We start from the raw sequence: 22918 nt of genomic DNA, 5'->3' as shown, positions 1-22918 counted from the left end.
GATTTCATTAGGATTACATCAATGCACATGTCAAAGGCACATTAAGTCAGATTTTTTTGTACATTCTACTTTTATGTTTTAGTACTTATCTCAATTTAACATTGTCCTGTCTTTTTTTTTTTCTTATATTGATGTTTTTGGTCGGATTCCAGGCAACAGGAAAAAACTTTGAGATGTAAGCAATTTTATTGAAAAATGAACAGGAAATAAATGTATTTGGTTGATTTCTGAGAGAAAATGTATATTTTTAATCTGCATTTGTTTAAAGGATTTAAAGGATTTCTCCAATAATGCAGTGTTGCACTTTGTTATAACCTCTTTCATTTGAAGTAACACATCACATGTGCTTAATTGTAAACTCAGTCGTAGTAGGTATGTCATTGTTCTTCCAAATATGTAAATTTTCCTGGAAGATCCTTCTGTAACCGTAAAACATAATGGATGTCTGTTTTTTGGAGTAAATAAATGATGTTCTTCCGTCTTCGATGAATCCACAGTGGCGCTTTCTCCCGCCATGTTTAGGGAACTGCACCACTCCTTTGAGACCGAGGGGGGCGCTGTGTACTCAGGCTTCACATAGACAGCGCTGACTGAACGGACAGAGAGCTTTGTGCCGAAAAACTAAGCCCAACCTGAATCAGACCAATGAATTAAAACGGCCCAGGTAAATACTTTGGAAGGAACGCTGGACTTGTGTCCCGGGATGCAGCATTTGATGGTTTAAAAATAGACTCATTCTGTATTTGTTAAGGTGTTTAAAATACTCCGTGGGGCAAGTTGTTGAGAGAGAGGAGGGCTCAGGGCGACGGTAGCAGCCCTGCCTCGCCTGTAAACTAGCGGTAGTACGGAGCGATGCTGGGAAGTTGAAAAAGACCTTCACAAGTAAATAACCTCAATTTTCTAACTTCTAAAAGTATCGGCATTAGTTAGAAATCACAGGAATTGAGCAGGATCGTGGCTGTTTTAAACAAAGATGAGACGATACTTCACTTCCTCTGTGATTGTATGTAGACGGAGATGTGATGGGCACCTGAACAGTTTGCGGCCTAGGCTAGCATCGGAGCGCTGCTAATGGGAATTAGCAGCTAACACGACTTCCTTCCCGCAAAATATTAGCCTGTGTTGTTAGCACTTCTAGCTAGCTAATGTAAGAATCAATATGACAGGAGCTAGACACCGGCTCCTGTTGTGTTTTTTGTAATTGCCGTTTTTATCCGGACTGCTTTTATATGTGTGTGTTTTTAAAGTGTAAGCGGAACTCCTTTCCCTATCTAAACGGAATTTCACGAACGATTTGTAAGAGCATAACTGCTGGTGTTTAGCTGGGGAAAATTAGCATGTAAGCTAATAACACACGCGATCCTTCTTCAGTGGTGCTATTTTTGGTCTAGGTGAAGGGATTTAATGTAATTTATCATTTGAATGTTGTTTTAGATCTTTTAAGAGGAAACTACAACGAGTGGCACACACTAGTCTCCCTTAAAGATGTGTTTTAGTAAGTGCGGTAGCATGGTTGTATTGAAGTAATGTTTTTTGACCTATAGAGGCCAGTAGAGACCGTGTGGACTGAGCATCAACAAGCATGGAGTTCGCGCAACAGCAGAAACCCACGGGGGACGGGAAAGTAGTCTATCCTCCGGGAGTGAAAGAGATTACGGATAAAATCAGCAATGACGAGGTGGTGAAGAGATTGAAGGTACGTTGATGAGATTTTACCCTTACGACCTATGACTTTGTCAAAAGTACTCAGCCTGTGACTCAGTGCCAAGATCCTCCTGACTTTGTGAACTTCCCATAAATTCTCTTTCTTTCTGTGTTTTGTAACGAAATCATGTTTTCAGTCTAATGTTGTGGTGCCCAGACTCTATGTTTATGTCAAGGTTTTACCTAAAACTATTCAGTGTTAGAATCCTTTCCTCACATTTATTTTTACACTGAAAGCTCAGTTCGGATGTTGAATAGCAGCAGCAACACTAATACAAATTTGTTTAGCTATTAAATAATGATAATCTTGTAATCTCATTTAAAAACGTCATTTACAATTATGCAGTTTAGCTCAGATCCAAAAACGTATGTTGTCTTCTAGGACATAGTTTCTGCAGAACGACAGTAGTTTATTGAAAATGCACAAGAACATGTTAAAAACACAATTTAACCGGTTAAGACCCCAGAACATGTAGGAATTAACCCTTTAAATATGTAGTCACAGCGCTCCAGTTTAACAAAATTAACTACTGTGGTTGTATTTTTAAAATGTGATGTCCTCGCATGTGATCCTAAGAGATTAAGTGAGAAAAGGGCAAATTGAGATTGTTCAAAACATAAACTTCAAACTGTTTTTTGACATTCATGTTATGAGGACAGGTATTATTTATGGAGAATAAAAAAGCCTATATCTTGTAACAGAGAAATTGTGTCACAGATTTAAAACTAATGGCATAAGCTGAGATCAGACTTTATTGATCCCCGGAGGGAAATTTAGTTGTTACAGCAGCCAAACAAGAAATATAACCGTTAAAAAAACAAATAGCAAGAGAAAAGACAGACGTAGTAGTGAAAAATGGTGGTAAAAGTACACGTCCTAATTGTACAGTTTAACTGCTTTTGGGACAAAGGACCTCCTGTAGCGTTCCTTTTTGTACTGAGGGTGCAGCAGTCTGCGGCTGAACAAGCTACTCGTGGTCCTCACCATCTCATACAGAAGATGAGAGGGGTTGTTCCGGATGCTGGACAGCTTGGTCAGCATCCTCCTCTCACCTACAGAGTCCTCTGAGTCCAGCCCAGGACAGAGCTAGCCCTCTTGACCAGCTCGTCCAGTTTCTTCTTGTCCCTGTCACACACCATGTCATTTATTTGAACACCTTTAAAATTGCTTAAATGATAAAACTCAGAGTGTAGCAATCATGTAACGTATGCTATAAATACATTGTTAAAGCTGACTGACTTTTCCATTGTCCGAATCAGACTGGTATGTTAGATTTTGAGAATTTATTGCTTCTTGTTGTGCTTTCTTGTTTATAGTTTAGTTAAAAAAAGTGTGTATCTTATGAAGTCCCTTCCTAGACACATTGACAAACCAAACCACCTTTTCAGTTCAAATTTTCACCATAGTATGTTAAGTTTTTAATCAACTAAAGGCTAGTTTTCATACAAACACTCACTGTAATAAGAGGCTACTTACTGGTTAATGCAGACTCTCCCTGTCTGCCTTGACTCTATGTTCTAAATCATGGGTCCCCAAATCCAGGCCTCGAGGGCCGGTATCCTACATCAACGGTCCCCAAACCCCGGGCCGGGGACCGGTACCGGTCCGTGGGTCATTTGGTACCGGTATGGTAGGGTTTCTGGAAAACCAGCAGGACACCGGCCCTCAAGGCCTGGATTTGGGGACCCCTCTTCTAAAGGGAGGGGGTGTCCCAGTTTTATTGTGGAAGAAGGGAAGTGCTATAGCCTTTCAAAAGAATTTAAAGTTTTGTAGTTGTATGCAAAATGAGAGACATTAAGAAACTTTTGTTTTTCAAAGTCCTCTTTTGATAAAATAATTCTTCATTTATCTAAAATTTATCAGTAAATTGAAGATGGAGTACCTTCAGATCAGAATATTGAAAGCAAATTCAAGACTTAGTTTTAATTTTTGCATTTTTATCCTGTCATTCTCCTATTAAAAAGAGTGCTAAAATGTGTGCATAAGTCTCTACATCCTGTCTGTGAAACCCGAAGATCTGGATTAAGAATCTAATAATGCTAGCCGTCCCTGTAAGACATATGTGCACTGTTTCATGTTAAACTCTGTACTCGACAGTTGTTCTTCTGCATTTGCATTCAGCCTGCATAGAAGCGCTTCAGTCACACATTAAACTAGGAATATGAAATGCTTTGCATTTTGCAGAATTCTCTTCTTTTTGTTTTTTTTAAAGAACGCTATGGATTTAATCAGTAATCTCTTGTGTAAATTAAACAAAGGTAGTAAACGTGATGTGAAAGGATGGTATACTTGCACTTTATAAATATAAAATAAAAACAAACTGAACTTTAATACAGCATTTGCAAGAACAAACAAGATTGATTTGGGAGCCTTTTGTTCAGTGACGTTTCTCAGTTTTTAAATGGATTATGGCATTAGAGAAGAGTCAAATGTCATTTGATTTGCCAGTGTTACATTTACAGCAGTAGAAGTTGTTTTCATAAAATGCAGACTAACTGGCAGGATCCTTATGCGACGATCTGGTTTGATGCCAAAAGTGATTTGCAGATGGAAGCGGCTACATCTGGGCTTAAAAAACAACAGCAGGCAAAGCAATAGAAGCAGACACCGTGACATAACATTATTTTGCTGAAAATTTCATTTCTGCCAGAGCAACAGGAAATGAAACATTGAAAACATAAATACACCATGTATCTACGTTATGACTCATGTCTATGTAAATGTTTGTGCACGTTTACATGAAATGCTGCGATTCATTTCTTTTGGTTATATTTGGTACCCGGTGTAGAGAACTGAAGTCCTTCAGTGCTGCTGCTAGTCATATAATAAGAGGATGGTTACATTAGTTGGTGGTGGTTGAGCAAATCAGTGTAACAAATATTTACCCACTAAGAATCGGTGGGGAATATTGAAATCTAGGCATTTATGGTGATTTTCTTTTTCCATACCTAATAGTGTGATTTCCATGTTGGAAAAATACGAAAGAAAGCTAAAAGGCATAAAATAGCTTGGATGCCTGGTATAATTTAGAATTCAGCGAGTCTGCGGCCTATGGCTGTTATTTAGCTGTATTAGTGGAAGTGTCTGTCGAGGGACTGAACGATTACAGGATTGATTCCCTAGTCTGCACTTACTTTTAAAAAGGAAGATCAAGTCTTTACGGGTTGCAAAGGGTTTGTGGGAAAATATTAGATTGGTTCTCAAGTTGCCCCTTAGTTTATTCTTTTTTTAAATTGATCTAACCTATTAACAGGCCAAATACCACCACTTCACTCATGCTTCTTACCCCCCCCCTCCAATCATACATACATCCCAGTAGGGATATGAAACCTGAGGTACCATTCATTCCTATTCCCAGAGCTATGGAGCATCTACAACACATTCCTTACAATATGATGACGCAAACATTTAGCAAATGGATTTGTCTTTTATGCTCTATGATGAAAGAATTATAGAAACCTTATAGAGTTTGGATTCTTAAATGCAAATATTATAATTTGAATCTTGTGCAAAATAAAAACCATTATTGGCTCATGTTTCTGTTTATGTTCAAATCTATACAGGTATAAAAAACTTTATTGAAAGGATGCTGATTACAGTGGCGATGATGTCAAAAGCTGAAATAATGTTTTTTAAAAGAGCAGGTAAATCTGTTGTAACAGCCTTCCCAGTGGTCTTTACCTCTTATTTGTTCTGTTTTTAGCCAAAATAAACAAACCTGTAGTTTTCTTGGGCAGTTTGAGCAGTGTGACAGGAGTTGGTCAGAAATTCGCCTCTGAGTTGTGGGCGGGACCATTGACATAGAAGTAAGCCTCCACTGATATCCATGATCCCTTTGTTTAGACTCTCCTGCTAGCTCACAGCCCCTCACAACCCCAGGCTAACGGTTGTAACTAAAATGGCGAGCAATATCCGAACTATTCAGCCATAAGGTTTTGAGCCAGATGCCAGTTCCGACGAAGAAACTGAAGACGTTAATGGATCTATTTGTCTGCATCAGGTTGCATCAGAGTGGGGCGGAGCAGGAAGACTTTTGCCCGCCCTTTTCAGTTCCTGCATCACAATTGAGAACTTTCTGAAACAGCTATTTTTTTTTTCATCTGCTTCAGATTCTCTACAATTTGATTCAAGAAATTTTAAACCTACACGTTTTTATATCCATAATATGTCCTCCATTATGAGAAAAATCCCCCAAAAATGTTTTTTTTTTTTAAAGTTCATAGATCATTATAGAAGAGCCTTAAGGCCTGTTCACACCGGGACGAATTTCGCCGGCGATTTTCGCCGACGTTTAACGCCTCGTGACTAAACAAAGGGCACCAACGAGAGTGTGCACACCGACGCGAAAAAACGCGACGCGTTAAAGCGTCAAAAAAAAAAAACGCCTCGGGTTCGTTTTTTTTTTTCGACGCGTCGCGTCGAAATCTACTCGACCAATGAGAATGGCGCTTTTGCTCACGTGTCTGGAGCTTCTGAAGTTACAGTAAAACACAACTTGGGGGCGCTCAAACACAAAACTGCCTTGCTGAGCACACATACCAGCGAAGAAGATAGACGCCGAGTAGCGTCTACACAGCCGCGAAGCAATAATGACGGACATTCTAAAATATCCCCGAACCAAGCACCAATTGGACCTACTGGTGCTTGAAATATTCATGTTTTCGTTGTTTGATTCTGACAAGCGTGTAAATACTTGCTCTCTTCTTCTGAGTGAAAAGCGACTTTAAGAAGCGTAAAGTTGCGCAGCGCCACCTTGTGTACAGGAGTATTTCTGTTTTACATTAAGCGCCATCTAATGTCAGGGAATGAAATTGCATGTTCGCTCCACTCATCGTCAGCGAAAATCGCCTGGGTGTGAACACAAAAAACGTGGCGAAAAACGCTGGCGAATAACGCCTGGCGAATATTCGTCCCGGTGTGTACGGGCCTTTAAGGCCTGTTCACACCGGGACGAATTTCGCCGGCGATTTTCGCCGACGTTTAACGCCTCGTGACTAAACAAAGGGCACCAACGAGAGTGTGCACACCGACGCGAAAAAACGCCAGGCGTTAAAGCGTCAAAAAAAAAAAAACGCCTCGGGTTCGTTTTTTTTTTTCGACGCGTCGCGTCGAAATCTACTCGACCAATGAGAACGGCGCTTTTGCTCACGTGTCTGGAGCTTCTGAAGTTACAGTAAAACACAACTTGGGGGCGCTCAAACACAAAACTGCCTTGCTGAGCACACATACCAGCGAAGAAGATAGACGCCAAGTAGCGTCTACACAGCCGCGAAGCAATAATGACGGACATTCTAAAACATCCCCGAACCAAGCACCAGTTGGAGCTACTGGTGCTTGAAATATTCATGTTTTCTTTGTATTATTCGGACAAGCGCGTGAATACTTGCTCTCTTCTTCTGAGTGAAAAGCGACTTTAAGAAGCGTAAAGTTGCGCAGCGCCACCTTGTGTACAGGAGTATTTCTGTTTTACATTAAGCGCCATCTAATGTCAGGGAATGAAATTGCATGTTCACTCCACTCATCGTCAGCGAAAATCGCCTGGGTGTGAACACAAAAAACGTGGCGAAAAACGCTGGCGAATAACGCCTGGCGAATATTCGTCCCGGTGTGTACGGGCCTTTAGAGTGAAGCCTAAAGGCCTGTTCACACCGGGACGAATTTCGCCGGCGATTTTCGCCGACGTTTAACGCCTCGTGACTAAACAAAGGGCCCCAATGAGAGTGTGCACACCGACGCGAAAAAACGCCAGGCGTTAAAGCGTCAAAAAAAAAAAACGCCTCGGGTTCGTTTTTTTTTTTCGACGCGTCGCGTCGAAATCTACTCGACCAATGAGAACGGCGCTTTTGCTCACGTGTCTGGAGCTTCTGAAGTTACAGTAAAACACAACTTGGGGGCGCTCAAACACAAAACTGCCTTGCTGAGCACACATACCAGCGAAGAAGATAGACGCCAAGTAGCGTCTACACAGCCGCGAAGCAATAATGACGGACATTCTAAAACATCCCCGAACCAAGCACCAGTTGGAGCTACTGGTGCTTGAAATATTCATGTTTTCTTTGTTTCGTTCTGACAAGCGTGTAAATACTTGCTGTCTTCTTCTGAGTGAAAAGCGACTTTAAGAAGCGTAAAGTTGCGCAGCGCCACCTTGTGTACAGGAGTATTTCTGTTTTACATTAAGCGCCATCTAATGTCAGGGAATGAAATTGCATGTTCACTCCACTCATCGTCAGCGAAAATCGCCTGGGTGTGAACACAAAAAACGTGGCGAAAAACGCTGGCGAATAACGCCTGGCGAATATTCGTCCCGGTGTGTACGGGCCTTTAGCGTGGTTTTAAAGGCCATGTTTGTGTTTGTTGTGAAACTGTATCACGGTTAAAGCTTAGCTTGAATACATATTCAAAAATAAAACATGTTGTGTAGATGCACACAATCCAGGAGCTTTTGAAATTGTTAGCACTTTCTTATGCAAAGAAAAGCGATGTATACGTGTGTGTGTCTGCACAGTTGTGTGTTGGCGGGAGAACTGCTCCTGTGTGTGCCGTGGGCCCATCCCCCACTCCTGCTGGCTGCCTGCCTGATGGTGGAGGGAGCTTTACCGCTGCACTTCAGCTCCTGAACACACCCACACACAGGAAGCGACAGCCTGACACAAAAATTCCAGACTTTTCCACAAAAACCTTAAGAGTGGTGTGACATATTCGGTTGTTTTGTAATTATAAGGGCTGAATAAAAAGCATACTAGTAACACTAGTAATTTTAACTTCAGTTGTTGTTATAGAAAAACTGATTGAAGAAAGATTTACGGTATGTTTGCGATGTCCGAATTCCCACCCTAATCCCCAACTATTAAAAATCAATATAGTGCAGGACTATGTAGTGCCCTGGGTTTTGAAAGCAATTCGTGCACCATGGTCACTATTTTTTTATTTTATTTTATCCAATAAGATTTCGTCGATTTCAAGAAGTTAAAATCTAATTGATATGAGCATTTTGCGACGACCATTTATGAATCCACTGTCTTCTGAGGATAGAAATATTGATGGTTTATTAAAAAAATAGATTTAAATTAAAAAAAAAATTGGCAAAAATTGTTCAGACGCAATGCATTGTGGTCTATATTCGCCAATCTAGTGAGCATCGATGCACACTGGTTTTCTAAGAAATTTTTAGGGTACTCGATTTTGGAATTGTAAAATCGGACATTGTGAAGGAATTTGGACACTACCTTCATGTTTGTTCATTTTTTTGTTATAAGTATTAGTGCTATCTTTATGGAGACATGTTAAACATGGGGATAATCTTTTGCATCACCCTTTGACTTCAACTTGGTTATATTGAAAAGCACTTCAGGTCGGATGAAAAAAGGCTTGCAGTTTGCTAAAGCTCACTGTATTTTTAGAGAATAGTTGCAAACTTGTAAAATCCGTGTAATGACAACAAAAGTACATGGCAGTATTAGGGACACCATAACAGAAGAAAAATAAATGCATATATGGAAAAAAAAAGTTGTACAATTCTGAAAAAAGAAAAAACAATTTGCATGAGTAAAGTTGTAAATTAATGCTTTAAAGAGTCCTAATTTTACTATAAAAAAAAGTTACATTTAGCGCTTTTAATGTTTCAACATAGACAGTTGAGCACTATCTGCTTAATTTATGTTGCACACAGTTAAGGGAAATCAGACGGACATCACACTACTCATGAATTTTTACTGTCACAAAATTGCAAATTTATTTACAAAAAGGCTCAACTTTATTTCTTGTAAAATTACAACTTTTAAATAATACATTTTTGAATATATTCTTTTAAAATGCTGACATTTTTTCTTTAAATGTACACCTTTATTTTTTGTAAAATGTTGACTTTTTTCTCATAGTTTCACAACCATTTTCCACAAAATTTTACAACTTTATCCTCAAGTTTAGATTTTTTCATATGATTGCTCTAATACTCATCGTACAAAAGAACCGTTTGCATCCCCCACCTCAGACTTTGTCCCTTTTATACTAACAGAGTATTTCTTCGTTGCACCTCCACTATGCCTGCGCAATAAATCGCAAATTTATCGTTATCGCGATATCAAGCTGTGCAATACGCTTATCGCAAAAACAATAAATGGTAACCTTAAATGTCCTGAAACAATCTTATGGCAGCTTGAAGTATTTAACGAATCAAATAAATCCTTCTATGTATTTGACCAATCAAATGTTGCCCTTCATGTTGTTGACCAATCAAATGTTGCCCTTCATGTTGTTGACCAATCAAATGGAGCCCTTTAATGTTAGACGTTTGCCTCCTATGTAGACGAGGGTCATTTGGAGTGTAATGCAAGTTGCGTTGACTTTTAATTAAATTAAATTGTTTCAATGAAATGGAAATGATTTTTGTTGTTGTTTTGGTATTTGTTCATGTATCGCAAGTTATGTCGTCATCGCAATATTGATCATTAATGTCGCACATTGCTAGTTTTCCTCATTGTGCAGCCCTGACCTCCACCCTCAAGTCAGTTCACACTGCACCCACAGGGAGGAATTATTCCTGCCCTTGAGTGCTCCGCAATTTATATCCAGCTCAGTGGCCTAGCGGTTAGGGCTCCGACCTGGAAGGTCGTGGGTTCAAACCCAGGCCGAGAAATACCAAAGACTTTAAAAATTGGACCCAATGCCTCCCTGCTTGACACTCAGCATTGAGGGGTTGGCTTGGGGAGTTGAACCACCAAATGGTTCCCGAGCGCAGCTGTGTCTGCAGCTCACCGCTCCCCCAGGGGTTGGGTCAAATGCGGAGAGCAAATTTCGCACACCTAGGTGTGTGACTGATAGTGGGACTTTATCTTTACTTTACTTTATTCTACAATTAAAGAGGTTGTAACTGCGGAGACCTTTTGCAATCAAAACAGATCTTATAATAAATGAGAAGGAAAAGAAATATGGCTGTATGCGCATGCCTGCTTGTGGAAGGCATCTACCTAAGACTTAAAAACAACACAGTTGTGTATCCTAATTTTCTTGTGAAGGTTGGCCCTTTCAGGAAAACTATGTACTTAAGGATGTAACTCTGGAATTGCTGGCTACTTTCAAAACCCACCCCTTGAGTTTCTTTGTGTCGACTTTATATAGAAAACTGGACAATGCTGTGTGTGACGTCACCCATAGAGAATACCTTACCTCCAGCTCCAGCGAAATGAAGCCTAATCATTAGCCATTTTTGCATGACACCCCACCATCTTGGAGCCAGACGACAGTGATTGATCCTAGTCGGTTACGTTTCTAGGGCAACTACTGTGGCCAATCATGAGTAAGCTTGTTAGAAGTCCACACTCCTTCCACTGAAAGCGGGCCAGGGAGAATGCGTCAATCAAATGTTCAAGGTGGGGGCCAGCATTATTATCACATGCTTTTTATTAGCCATCTGGTTGGTCAGTTTAGAATTTGAATAACTTGTGATAAAGAAAAAATGTAATGAAAAAAATAGATTAGCAAGAAAATATTAAGAAAAATGTATTGGAACAAGAACATTTAGTCTGACCAATGGAAGGACTTAGGCACAGCTGTTCTAAATAGAAGTCTCTGGGTTTTTGTTTGCTTGGAGCCAGCATGTACTTCCTATTTGGAATGCAAGGGGGAGGGGTCACTCAGTCCAGTTCTCTGTATACAGTCAATGGTTGAGGTGCAGACGACCCTAGCCTTAGCTTTGCTGATATGACAACTATAAAGTCTATAAATGAGCTGCTGGTTTTTTGTTCACACGGAGGGAGAAATGACAGTTCTGGAAGTTGTGCAATGAGTTCTCATGTCACTGTCATCCATCTTCTCTTTTTTTTTAACAGTTGCACGGATGTAAAACTAAAAAATGTATTGGATAAAAGTGAATACTTGCCAGAAAGTATCTGCTCTTTGAAGAGAAACCTTCATGTCAATTTAAATTGATGTCTGAATAACTTCTGTTATTATTAAAAATAAACCCCATCTACAAGTAAATTCAAAAATCGTGTAACTTAAGAAATCAGATTCACATCGTGTGTGTGGTTGCATGGAATCACACACAGTTTGTCTTCAGGCTTCAGTCATATCTGCTGCACCATTACAGAGCTTCAACTTTGAGACGTCTGTTCTGACCTCCAAGGTTTTAAATGAGGAAAAAGTTGCATGATGTGAACGTAGAAGCTGGAAAGACAGAAAATGAAATTGATGACAATAGAGCAGCTGCTGGTTAGCCGACTGTTACAGTAGAAATCAAAGCAATTGACAGCTGTACCATCTGTCCCTGATATGTTTAAGCCAATGATGGTTTAAACAGCTGCGTCATTTTGCTGTGTTTGCATTTGTATACTAATCTTGAATTCTGTCTGCTCAAGAATTTTATGTAAATAGTCTAATAACTCAGATCTTGAATATGACACAACCATGTAAATACATGTTTCATCATCTTTTCTGGAAGTGATTTATCTTACACAGAGGGGCTTTTCTGTGCTGTGGAGCAGCCTTCGACAACCTGTCTCTGCTTGACTTGATGAAAAAAATACTTTGTTTGCTTTTTTTGTTTTTACAAAAGTTTCTGACAGAAGCTTTCATTGATCCCTCTGGCATCTTTGAATTATAGAGGAGCAGCAGAGCTCAGATTCTGTTTTTTCTTGGTACATTTCTCAAGCTCAATCTTCGATCTCAAGCTCTAAACAAACATTCTGCATCGGGTGTCTTCATGAGCTATCATGAAGTCAGACTTTATTAGAGTAAATTTAATATTAAATTACAATAATTAAATTAAGGATCCTGCAGCCAACGACATAAATAAAAGTGATTTTACTTTAACACCTTCCTTTATCTTGACAGATGGTTGTGAAAACCTACATGGACATGGATCAGGACTCAGAAGAGGAAAAGCAGCAGTACCTTGGCCTGGCGCTCCACCTCGCCTCCGAGTTCTTCCTAAGGAACCCAAATAAAGATGTCCGGCTGCTGGTGGCCTGCTGCCTCGCTGATATCTTCAGAATTTACGCTCCCGAGGCTCCTTACACCTCCCACGACAAACTCAAGGTTAGCAGCTGATGCTTTACCCAACACAGTTTAAGTCAGAATTATGGAAAGATGGTTTAAATGCATCATATCCTGAACAATTCACAGGTGTATTGCCATTACCAATAAGAGAGGGGAGCCACCAATATATTTGACTTATTTTCTATGCCAACTTCACGATATTTCAAAATAAAACAAGCAATAAACAGCAGTCAGATAAAAAACGTTATGTTGTTAAATCTGCTTCTTCTACATCAAATAATAATAATGATAAAGTGTAATTATTTTTAAATTCATAACCATTACAAAAAGTAAGTATTTTAACTGCATTCTGACACTTGAACTAACAGGAACAAATGTGTTTTAAATCACTTTAACATTGGTGTTATTAGTTGTTTGCTCTGTAATTTAACAAGACTTTTGGAAAGAAAACCTATAGTTATTGATTTTCATTTGAAATTTGTTTCTTGATATTTACCTTTTTGCCTCTTCATTTAAATAAACAGACTTAAAAAGTTGTTTTGCTGTAAGAGTCCACTGCTAAAAGGGCAGATGTGTTTGTACGGATATTGGAACTGAGTTCAAAATGATTTATTTCTGCAGGACATCTTTCTCTTCATTACCAGACAGCTGAAGGGACTAGAAGACACCAAGAGTCCTCAGTTTAACCGTTATTTCTACCTGCTGGAGGTACAGTAGAAACGAAGCCCAACTAAAAGTCGCTTCTTCTTTCAGATTTTTGACAATAAGCTTAATGTCTTAATATATGACTATAAATAAAGTCATTTCTTTTATTTCTTTATTTATGTATTTTTTATTGCTATTTATATATTATTGAAAGTGTCTGTTTTTAGAATTTAGTCAGACTAAATGTCAAGTTTCTTTGTCTCAAACAAAATGCAGTCATGCACAAACCAATCAAGGTTTTTTTTTCCAAACGTTTTTTTTTTTTTTTTCTAGAACCTTGCATGGGTGAAGTCATACAACATCTGCTTTGAACTGGAGGACTGTAATGAGATCTTCATCCAGCTCTTCAAAACGCTGTTCTCCGTCATCAAGTAAGGCTTTAGAAACCTGCTCTTACCTGTAAAACTCTTCCTGCTGGAGACTCAGGCGGTCTGATAAGCACCTTTTGAAATAGACGGATAATTTACATCAAATACTGAGTGTCCGCTTAGTCATAGAACTGCTTTCCTTTTGCTCTTTTAAGCTAGTTTGTTTTAATGTTCCATTTAAGAAAAATGAAGTGTAACATTTGAGTGTTTGGTCTTGAACAGTAACAGCCACAATCAGAAGGTGCAGATGCACATGATGGACCTGATGAGTTCTATCATCACGGAGGGAGACGGAGTCACACAGGAGTTGCTGGATACAATCCTCATCAACCTCATCCCTGCACACAAAGTAAGACCGTAGACCCGTTAGCCATAAGGAGCCAAAACTCCCTGTTAGCTCAAGTCTATCTTTGAAATAGTGTTGATCAATTATGTTTATTTATTAATAAAAAAGTCTCTTTAATCGTCATATAGCTACATTTTCTAACACATATAGATTGAAACTTCTCCTGAAATTGCTTTATGAAACAAAAATGTGTTCTAATTTGAAAAGTAGTGTCTCTATTTATTAATGAGAAGCTCTTAAGATGAACTAAAAACACACACAAAAAAATGTTCTTCTGCAAATGGATGAAAATGTTTCATTCTCCCTGTCAGAAAGGAGGTTTCCTGTTTGAAATATTACTGCACATTTTTACCGTTTCATCCACTCACCACTCTTTCAACATTCCTTTGAATAGAATCTGAACAAGCAAGCATACGATCTGGCTAAGACCTTGCTGAAGAGGACGGTCCAGACCATTGAGACGTGCATTGCAAACGTAAGTTGTGGTTGTTTGTCTCCCCCCACTTTGGTTCAGGACTGAATAACTATGCGGGGAACTGCTACTCACCTCATGTGTTCATGTGACGTGTTTGCTTATTACTGCAACCAGAGTTATGTGAATGGCAGAAAGGCGTCTTTCCTAATGAAAGCTGTTTGAATTCTCCATAAGAATGGAAGGAAAATAAAGCACAATTCCCTGCAAAAACCGAATCTTAAGAAAGTGAAATTGTTTTTTTTTTTAAAAAGTCTTCTTTTCTGTTTTGCAAGTATTTTTTATTAAGAAAGTTTGTCTATAGCAAAACAATCTCAGTTTAAGAAAACAAGTCTTACTGACGATAAAAGGATTTTTCCTAAGATAAGAATTGTTGGTGAAACTTTTTAAAGAGAAATTTTCAAAGGTTAAGGACATTTTTACAGATTTTTAGGGGGATGTTGCTCCAGTGTAGGTCCTAATAAAAAAGTTATGATGTTTTGTCAATTCTTTCTTTCCTTCTGCAGTTTTTCAATCAGGTTTTAGTGATGGGAAAGTCATCAGTCAGTGATCTTTCAGAGCACGTCTTTGACCTCATCCAGGAACTGTTTGCCATTGACCCCATGCTGCTGACCTCAGTCATGCCCCAGCTGGAGTTCAAACTTAAGGTACTTATGGAACACAGGCCAGGAAAGCTCAGTCAGTCTCAGAACAGAGCAAAACCTCTTCAAAAAAGAGAAAAACCTACTGAAACATTTGGTCTATTTCATGCTCAGATTGAATGGATCACGTGGTAGTTGTACTTTTCTTCCTCTTATACTATACATGTCTGCACTTTTGCAGAGTAATGATGGCGAGGAGCGTTTGGCAGTTGTCCGGCTGCTAGCGAAACTCTTTGGGGCTAAAGACTCTGAGCTGGCCTCTCAGAACCGACCGCTGTGGCAGTGTTTCTTGGGACGGTGAGTCATCTCGATAACCCATAATGCAGCTGAAAACTTCTGTTAAAAGGCTTCAGGATTGTGTTTTCCTGCATTCTGGGGGAAGAAATAATCAGTTACACTTGTATTTTTGGTGTTTTTTTATGTGATATTTGGTTCCTAACGCCTTTTTTATGTTCTTTAGGTTTAATGACATTCACGTACCTGTCAGACTAGAGTGTGTAAAATTTGCAAGTCACTGCCTCATGAACCACCCAGACCTGGCAAGAGACCTGACAGGTGAGCTTTATTTCAGTCCCATTATGAGGTCTTCTGCTGGTCCCTGCAACTGTGCTGCAGTGAGTTAACGGCCCGTTTCCTTTAATCCAGAGTACCTGAAAGTGCGTTCTCACGATCCAGAGGAGGCCATCCGCCATGACGTCATCGTCACCATCATCAATGCTGGAAAGAAAGACCTCAACCTGGTCAACGACCAGCTCTTGGGTTTTGTTCGGGAAAGGACGCTTGACAAGAGGGTGAGTTCAACACCTGTAGTGCAGGCAGAGAAACAGAAATGTTCTAAATGCATCAGTCCTTAGCTGTAGTGTTGGTCCTTTAGTGTTCATCACTGTCTCGTATACTTTAAAACAAGTCATAGAAAGGAATTGGTCAACTTGAGTTTACTGATGTTTTTTAACATCTTCTGGGTTGTGGAAAGTGATCTAATGTCCTCGTTTTTAACACCAGGTTATTTAACCTAAGCAACAGTTGTGTTTACCTATTACATGTTTGTGTGTCCTCCTTGCCTCTGCAGTGGCGTGTGCGTAAGGAGGCCATGATGGGTCTTGCTCAGCTCTTTAAGAAGTACTGTTTGCACCATGAAGCTGGAAAGGAATCGGCTATGAAGATCAGCTGGATCAAAGACAAACTTTTGCACATCTACTATCAGAACAGCATCGATGACAAGTGAGAACCTATTTGTGCAGTTTTTAAAAAAAAATTGGGAATTGAAGCTGGTGCAGAGATTCTGATTTGCTTAGTAACGGACTCATCAGGATGGAGTGGTTACTCCCAACTTACGCTTGGATTATTTGTGCAGTCTGTTTTCCACGAAGGTGTTTGCTTTTAAGTGATTCATCGAAACTTTGTTTCTGCAGGTTATTAGTAGAGAAGATCTTTGCCCAGTACATGGTACCACACAGTCTTGATACAGAGGAGAAGATGAAATGTCTATACTACCTGTATGCCTGCCTGGACACGAATGCCGTCAAGTTAGTAAAACTTGTGATGTTTACACTTCTCTGCATAAACTGACAGACCCAGTCGTATTACGACATAGAAGCAGTTTTTTAATGAGTGTGTTCTGTTTTCCTCTCTAGTAACTGATCTTTTCTTTCAGGGCTTTGAATGAGATGTGGAAGTGTCAGAACATGCTTCGAAGTCTTGTCAAAGAGCTGCTTGACCTACACAAGCTGCCAGTGGTTTGTTGCCCCTCCAACAGCTTTAATTCAAACAAAAATGTATTCTTACTTAATTTCGTATCTCCTCTCCATTTAGTCTGAGGCCAACAATACATTAATGTCAGCAAAGCTTATGGGCATTGCGAGTAAGTTGGGATAAAAAGCACAGGCGCTACATTTCTATTTGTTTTTCCTGCATAGTTGACTTTAATCTCCCCCCCCTGCTGGGTTTGTAGAAAACCTGCCAGATGCTGGAAAGGCTCAGGACTTCATGAAGAAGTTCAATCAAGTGCTGACGGAGGATGAGAAGCTGCGAGTCCAGCTGGAGGTGCTCATCAGCCCAACCTGCTCCTGCAAACAGGCAGAGATCTGTGTGGTAAGAGAACACATGGATTCTTTCTTTCTTTCTTTTAATATTCTTTGTCCACTTCCCACATCATTGTATTGTTGTTTTGGTTAAGGCATGTTATTTTCCGACTCGCTAACGTGCTTGTATCACTCTCACTTGACTTGTTCTTTTGAATAGATGTACAAAGCAATTGGTATTTGTCACAAGTGTGTTGTTTTTCTGCGTGCACAGAGAGAGATCACCCGGAAGTTGACATTTCCAAAACAACCGACCAATCCTTTTCTGGAGATGGTCAAGTTCCTGCTGGAGCGGATCGCTCCTGTTCACATCGACTCTGAGGCCATCAGGTCAGAAAACCGGGAGCAAGACTTTACTCACATCATTTTATTTGAATCTGAATTCCAAAGGAATTGTGTTTGATTTCTGATTACTTATACAGGATGCCTGAATGTTCACATCTTTTCATGATAAGCATAGTTATTTGATAGGAAATGTGACATTTCTGCTTCACTTTTGGTGCTCCAGTGTAGTTGTATTACTACGCTTTTCTCAGTCACTGGGCCACCTAGTGGTGAAGCTGTGTAACTGCAGACCTCAATGTGGGCTGGGGTTTAACCCTTTACACTTGATGGAAAAATACTACAAAACCTTATACTCTAGTGACTACTTTTAACTTTGAAAGCTATATATATATGTGTGTGCAGTTGTTAAAGGTTTTATGTTTTTAAGTTTTGTAATCTGTTTCTTTCTAGTGCTTTGGTAAAGCTGCTGAACAGGTCTATTGAGGGAACAGCTGATGATGACGAGGAAGGCGTCACTCCCGATACAGCTATCCGCTCTGGACTGGAGTTGCTCAAGGTAACATGATTGGGCATCAACCAGTAGTGGGTGTAAAAAAAATAAAAAGTTTTGAGGGAAAAGCTCCACTAATTAAGGAGTAAAAATGATTAATGGCGTGTACTTTCAGGTCTTGTCGTTCACACATCCCACGGCGTTCCACTCAGCTGAGACCTACGAGTCTCTTCTCCAGTGCTTAAAGATGGAGGACGACAAAGTTGCAGAAGCAGCCATCCAGATTTTCAGAAACACCGGGCAGAAGATAGAGAGCGAGTTACAACAGATACGATCGTAAGACTGAAACCCGGAATTCTGCTTGATTCACATAAACATGCTCTTGGTTTATCTCACAATTTAACAGTTTTTTTGTAATATGCTTCCATTAAAAAAATATATATATATATATAATTTAAAACCCTTTTTTTGTTTGGTTGTTAAAAATGAACAAAAGGGGGTTAAAATACCAAACCAGGCCTTCTTCTTCATAAGAATTTAAAAACAAAAGAAACGCACACTCTCCTCAATATTCTCTGCTATGTGTCTTTTAGGACACTTATTCCAATCCTGCATCAGAAAGCCAAACGCGGTACGCCTCACCAGGCCAAGCAGGCGGTCCACTGTATTCACTCCATCTTTAACAATAAAGAAGTACAGCTGGCACAAATCTTTGAGGTAAGGAACCACATGTTGATTTTATTCTACACTGGTGTTCATGAGTTGAATTGATGGAACTCAATAGACTGTCCTATAATAACCTTAGAACTGTACAAGTATGAACATAAATGAATAGAAATTAGGTCCATATTAATCCACAAATACATATAAATGGAGCAGACTTGTTTGTTTGCCATCAGAAGTGCAGTAGTAGTTGTTGAACGTTTGAGGGGCACAGAGTGCATCTTTTTCAGCACATTCAGATTAAAGACTCGCTTTGATGAAAAATTGTGTTTTTGGTGTTTTTAATTTGTATTTGTGACATTTTTCTCATGATGGAGAGCATATATAAAGAAACGGGCTCAAAAGTGCATTTCTGAGTATTTATCATTTCCAATCGGTGTGAATCAGGAGCAGGCGAAAAAGTCCGTTTGAAAAAGAGCGTATTTGTGACGTGGAAAAACGCTGGGCGGGGCCACATGTCCGCTCCATTCTGATGCAGACACATAGATCCACGGACATCTTCGTTTTCCTCGTCTGATGTGGCATCTGGCTCAAAACCGTACGGCTGGATAGTTCCGATATTGCCCGCCATTTTAGTTGCACCGCTAATGTTAGTTAGGTTGGGGGGTTGTGAGGGCCAGTAAGCTAACGGGAAAGCGTGTTAACGCAGAACATCAGGAATAGGGAGGGGGAGTGGGGTTGCTTTGCCCCAATTTAAAGGTGTCCCTCTGCAGAAACTATGTCTAGAAAACGACACAGATTTTGGCTAAAAACATCATAATCTTAATAAAAGACCACTTTTAAAATGGATCAAAAGACGATCAAAGTGGGTCTTTGATCTCACGCTGATCCCAAACTTGTCCCACATTCACGGTGTCTCTCGTCCTTCACGGCAGCCTCTGTCGCGGAGTCTCAACGCAGACGTTCCAGAGCAGCTCATCACCCCGCTGGTGTCTCTGGGTCACATATCCATGCTGGCCCCCGATCAGTTCGCCTCCCCCATGAAATCCATCGTGGCTAACTTCATCGTCAAAGACCTGCTTATGAATGACAGGGTATGGCCTCCACATTCACATCCTTTTGTTTAAGCAGCAGCATATCAGTAGACGTGTTTGTTTGTACAGATGGCGGGGAACAAGAACGGGAAGCTGTGGACCAGTGATGAAGAGGTATCTGCTGAAGTTCTAGCGAAGGTAAGACGTTTTCATCATTTCTAACCCAATCCTTTCTAGGTTTTCTTTTAGGACCAAACTAATATTTTTACCCATAATCCATGTGTTGTGTCAGGTTCAAGCTATCAAGCTTTTGGTGCGATGGTTACTAGGAATGAAGAACAACCAATCGAAGTCAGCGAACTCCACTTTACGCCTGCTGTCAGCCATGCTGGTCAGTGAGGGAGACCTTACAGAGCAGAAGAAGATCAGGTATGCGCAGCCCAGAGCTGTCAATCACACATGACATCTGCTTACCGTCAGGTCAGATTAGAAACTCGTTGGAGTCGATGGTTTCGTTTCGATTGTTTTCATGTGTCTTCTAACAGTAACTCCGACATGTCCCGCCTGAGGCTGGCCGCCGGTGCAGCCATCATGAAGTTGGCACAGGAGCCATGTTACCATGACATCATCACGCCAGAGCAGTTTCAGCTCTGTGGACTCGTCATCAATGTCAGTTTCACCCTTTTCTGACATTTTTAATTGAATTTCTTGCGGCTGTTTTAAGTTATGTGCTGTTGGTTTAGTCACCTGAGCTAAAACGAGTTTTATTTATTCACATTTAAAAAAAACCACCTTCAGTAAATGTATTAACTTGACTAAAACTCCTGACTTATCTTTATTTTCCGTTTTGTTGCAGGACGAGTGCTACCAGGTTCGTCAGATTTTTGCACAGAAGCTCCACTTGGCTCTGGTCAAGCTGTTGCTGCCTCTGGAGTATTTGGCCGTCTTCGCTCTGTGTGCCAAGGACCCGGTGAAGGAGCGACGCGCCCACGCCCGACAGTGCCTCCTCAAAAACATCTCCGTTCGCAGAGAGTACATCAAACAAAACCCACTCGCTCAGGGTCAGTTTGTCCCAAAATGTGATAGGACTCCAATTTTTTAAAGATTCTATCTATGATCTATTAATTAATGGAATTCCAATAGCTAGAGGCAATTACCCAGCTTGCATTTCTCGTCTTTTTCTTTGTTTTTATGAATATGATTTTTTACCCCAAACTAAACGGATCCTTTTGCTTCTCCCTTGACAGAAAAACTTATTTCTCTTCTTCCTGAGTATGTCGTTCCTTTTATGATCCATCTTCTGGCCCATGACCCAGACTTCACAAAACCACACGAATACGAACAGCTAAAGGACGTCAAAGAGTGAGTTTTTGTCTTTCCATTTTTTCCCATGTATCCACCGTTATTTTAAAAAACAGCAGCCGTGTTTACTGTGTGTGTAAACTGATTATTTTAGGTGCCTGTGGTTCATGTTAGAAGTGCTGATGACCAAAAATGAGAACAACAGTCACGCCTTTCTAAGAAAAATGGCGGAGAACATCAAACAGACCAAGGATGCCCAGTGTCCAGACGATGCGAAGGCCAATGAGGTAGGGAGGGCCAACACTCCAACCTGAAACGGGGTCAAACGCGTACTACAAGTTCTGTTCTCATCAGTGCCTGGAAGAGATTGTTTTTGGTCCATTTGAAATGATTTGAACATTTTTGTTTTCCTAACAGAAACTGTACATCGTCTGTGACGTAGCTCTATTTGTGATCGCTAATAAGAGCACAGCGTGTCACTTGGACTGCCAGAAAGAGCCCGTCCTTCCAGGAAAGTTCTTCCTCATACAGGACAAGGTAACACACACAAACACACACGTGGGTTAGTTAGATCACATCATCAACCGTTTTCTTCTGGGAGGTTGAAACCATAAAGTGTGAAGACAACATTTGCATCGATCTGTTTTTACTTATATTTTCGTGTTTGTTTTTCCATCAGGATTTCAAAAACGATAAGGAGTACCTGACTGCAGAGATGAGACAAATGCTGCTCACTGGGAAGGTAAACTCCAAACACCGATTGTTGGATTCTAACCAGGAAGTGGTTTTTTGAAAGTAGGTAAATGGTTGCCGTGATCACGTTGTTGTGGTTTCTCTCTTGGTCTTGCAGCCTAAACCCGCTCCTGTTTTGGGAGCTGTGAACAAACCCCTGACGGTTCCAGGTCGGAGGATCTTGACAAAAACCACAACCGTTGCAGACACGACTACCAACACCAGCAGCAACTCGTCTCCTCTGGCCTCCACCATCAACAAGAACAGGTCTGTAAACCAGACGCTGATGCAATCATGTTATTGGGAAAAATGCTGATTATTTCACTCATTTCTTTATCTGACGTAGTAACAGCAGTGTCCCTCCCGAGTCGCCTGAGAGCCGAGTGCAAGAAAACAACGAGAACCCAGTAATCGAGAATGAAGAAGTGAAGAAGGTCACACTTAGCACCTGTTTTTTGTTTCTTTCCAAATGCCAGCGCACTTCTCTTTAAAGCCTTTTTTTATTATTATTCTTTCCTGCAGGCAGAACAGAGTCAGAAAGGAACTCCTCAAGCAGGAACAGAAGGAACACCAGTCAAACGACGCGGTCGACCTCCAAAGTCTGCAGCCTCTGCTCCAGCGGTGAATGAAAAGGAGGCGGCGGTGGTGGTGGTGGCGCCGGCCGGAGCTGGCAGAGGCAGAAAGAGAGCGGCAGACTCCAACTCCTCCACAGAGTCCATCAACATCAAGATGTCCAAACAGCAGCAGATTGACCTGCAGAGGTGAGCGCACGCTGGGCCTTGTTCCGACTCGGGCAAAGCAAACGTTTTTCAGCTTCATTTCTGCATGAAGATAACTGGGAATCACCTATTTTTCAAACGCATCCAGCAGCTTTTAGGCTGTGATCAAACAAAAGCAGAAATCTGGAGACTAAACGAAGGATTCAGTGCCGACTCTAATGTTAAACGTTTGTGTTTTTCAGGTAAAGAGGACCTCACGACAACCACAAAAAAGAAATCATGACTCTGGAGAATGGGCCAGAATCTTCCTTTGTACCTTCTCACCTCTTAAAGCTTTCCTAAAGATATTATGGACCTTTCTAAAAAAAAAAAAAAAAAAA

The 22918-nt window shown here is 40.4% G+C and overlaps 1 protein-coding gene across 5 annotated transcripts; it reads left to right on the top strand.

Annotated features, from left to right (window-relative positions):
- The first annotated feature begins 535 nt into the window (after positions 1 to 535).
- On the top strand, positions 536 to 22918 carry pds5a (PDS5 cohesin associated factor A). Of its 5 annotated transcripts, XM_023956570.1 has the most exons (34): positions 577 to 664; positions 752 to 882; positions 1545 to 1696; positions 12536 to 12739; positions 13322 to 13408; positions 13679 to 13776; positions 13996 to 14122; positions 14514 to 14594; positions 15098 to 15238; positions 15414 to 15529; positions 15693 to 15787; positions 15878 to 16023; positions 16302 to 16453; positions 16645 to 16758; positions 16887 to 16968; positions 17045 to 17093; positions 17184 to 17323; positions 17528 to 17643; positions 18049 to 18154; positions 18264 to 18424; positions 18682 to 18805; positions 19687 to 19845; positions 19915 to 19983; positions 20078 to 20214; positions 20331 to 20454; positions 20642 to 20846; positions 21033 to 21147; positions 21242 to 21374; positions 21505 to 21624; positions 21767 to 21829; positions 21938 to 22086; positions 22166 to 22253; positions 22342 to 22580; positions 22781 to 22918. In XM_023956570.1, exons 3-34 carry the CDS (start codon positions 1583 to 1585, stop codon positions 22782 to 22784), a joined length of 3858 nt encoding a protein of 1285 aa, XP_023812338.1. In that variant the 5' UTR covers positions 577 to 664; positions 752 to 882; positions 1545 to 1582; the 3' UTR covers positions 22785 to 22918. The 5 variants fall into 5 exon arrangements, with proteins under 5 accessions (XP_023812331.1, XP_023812338.1, XP_023812332.1 ...); XM_023956563.1 differs by lacking the exon at positions 752 to 882 and having other exon boundaries at positions 536 to 664; XM_023956564.1 differs by lacking the exon at positions 577 to 664 and having other exon boundaries at positions 694 to 882.

The sequence above is a fragment of the Oryzias latipes genome, chromosome 1 (assembly GCF_002234675.1).
Source record: "Oryzias latipes chromosome 1, ASM223467v1".
Lineage (NCBI taxonomy): Eukaryota > Metazoa > Chordata > Actinopteri > Beloniformes > Adrianichthyidae > Oryzias > Oryzias latipes.
This window is presented reverse-complemented; position numbering and strand designations above follow the sequence as displayed.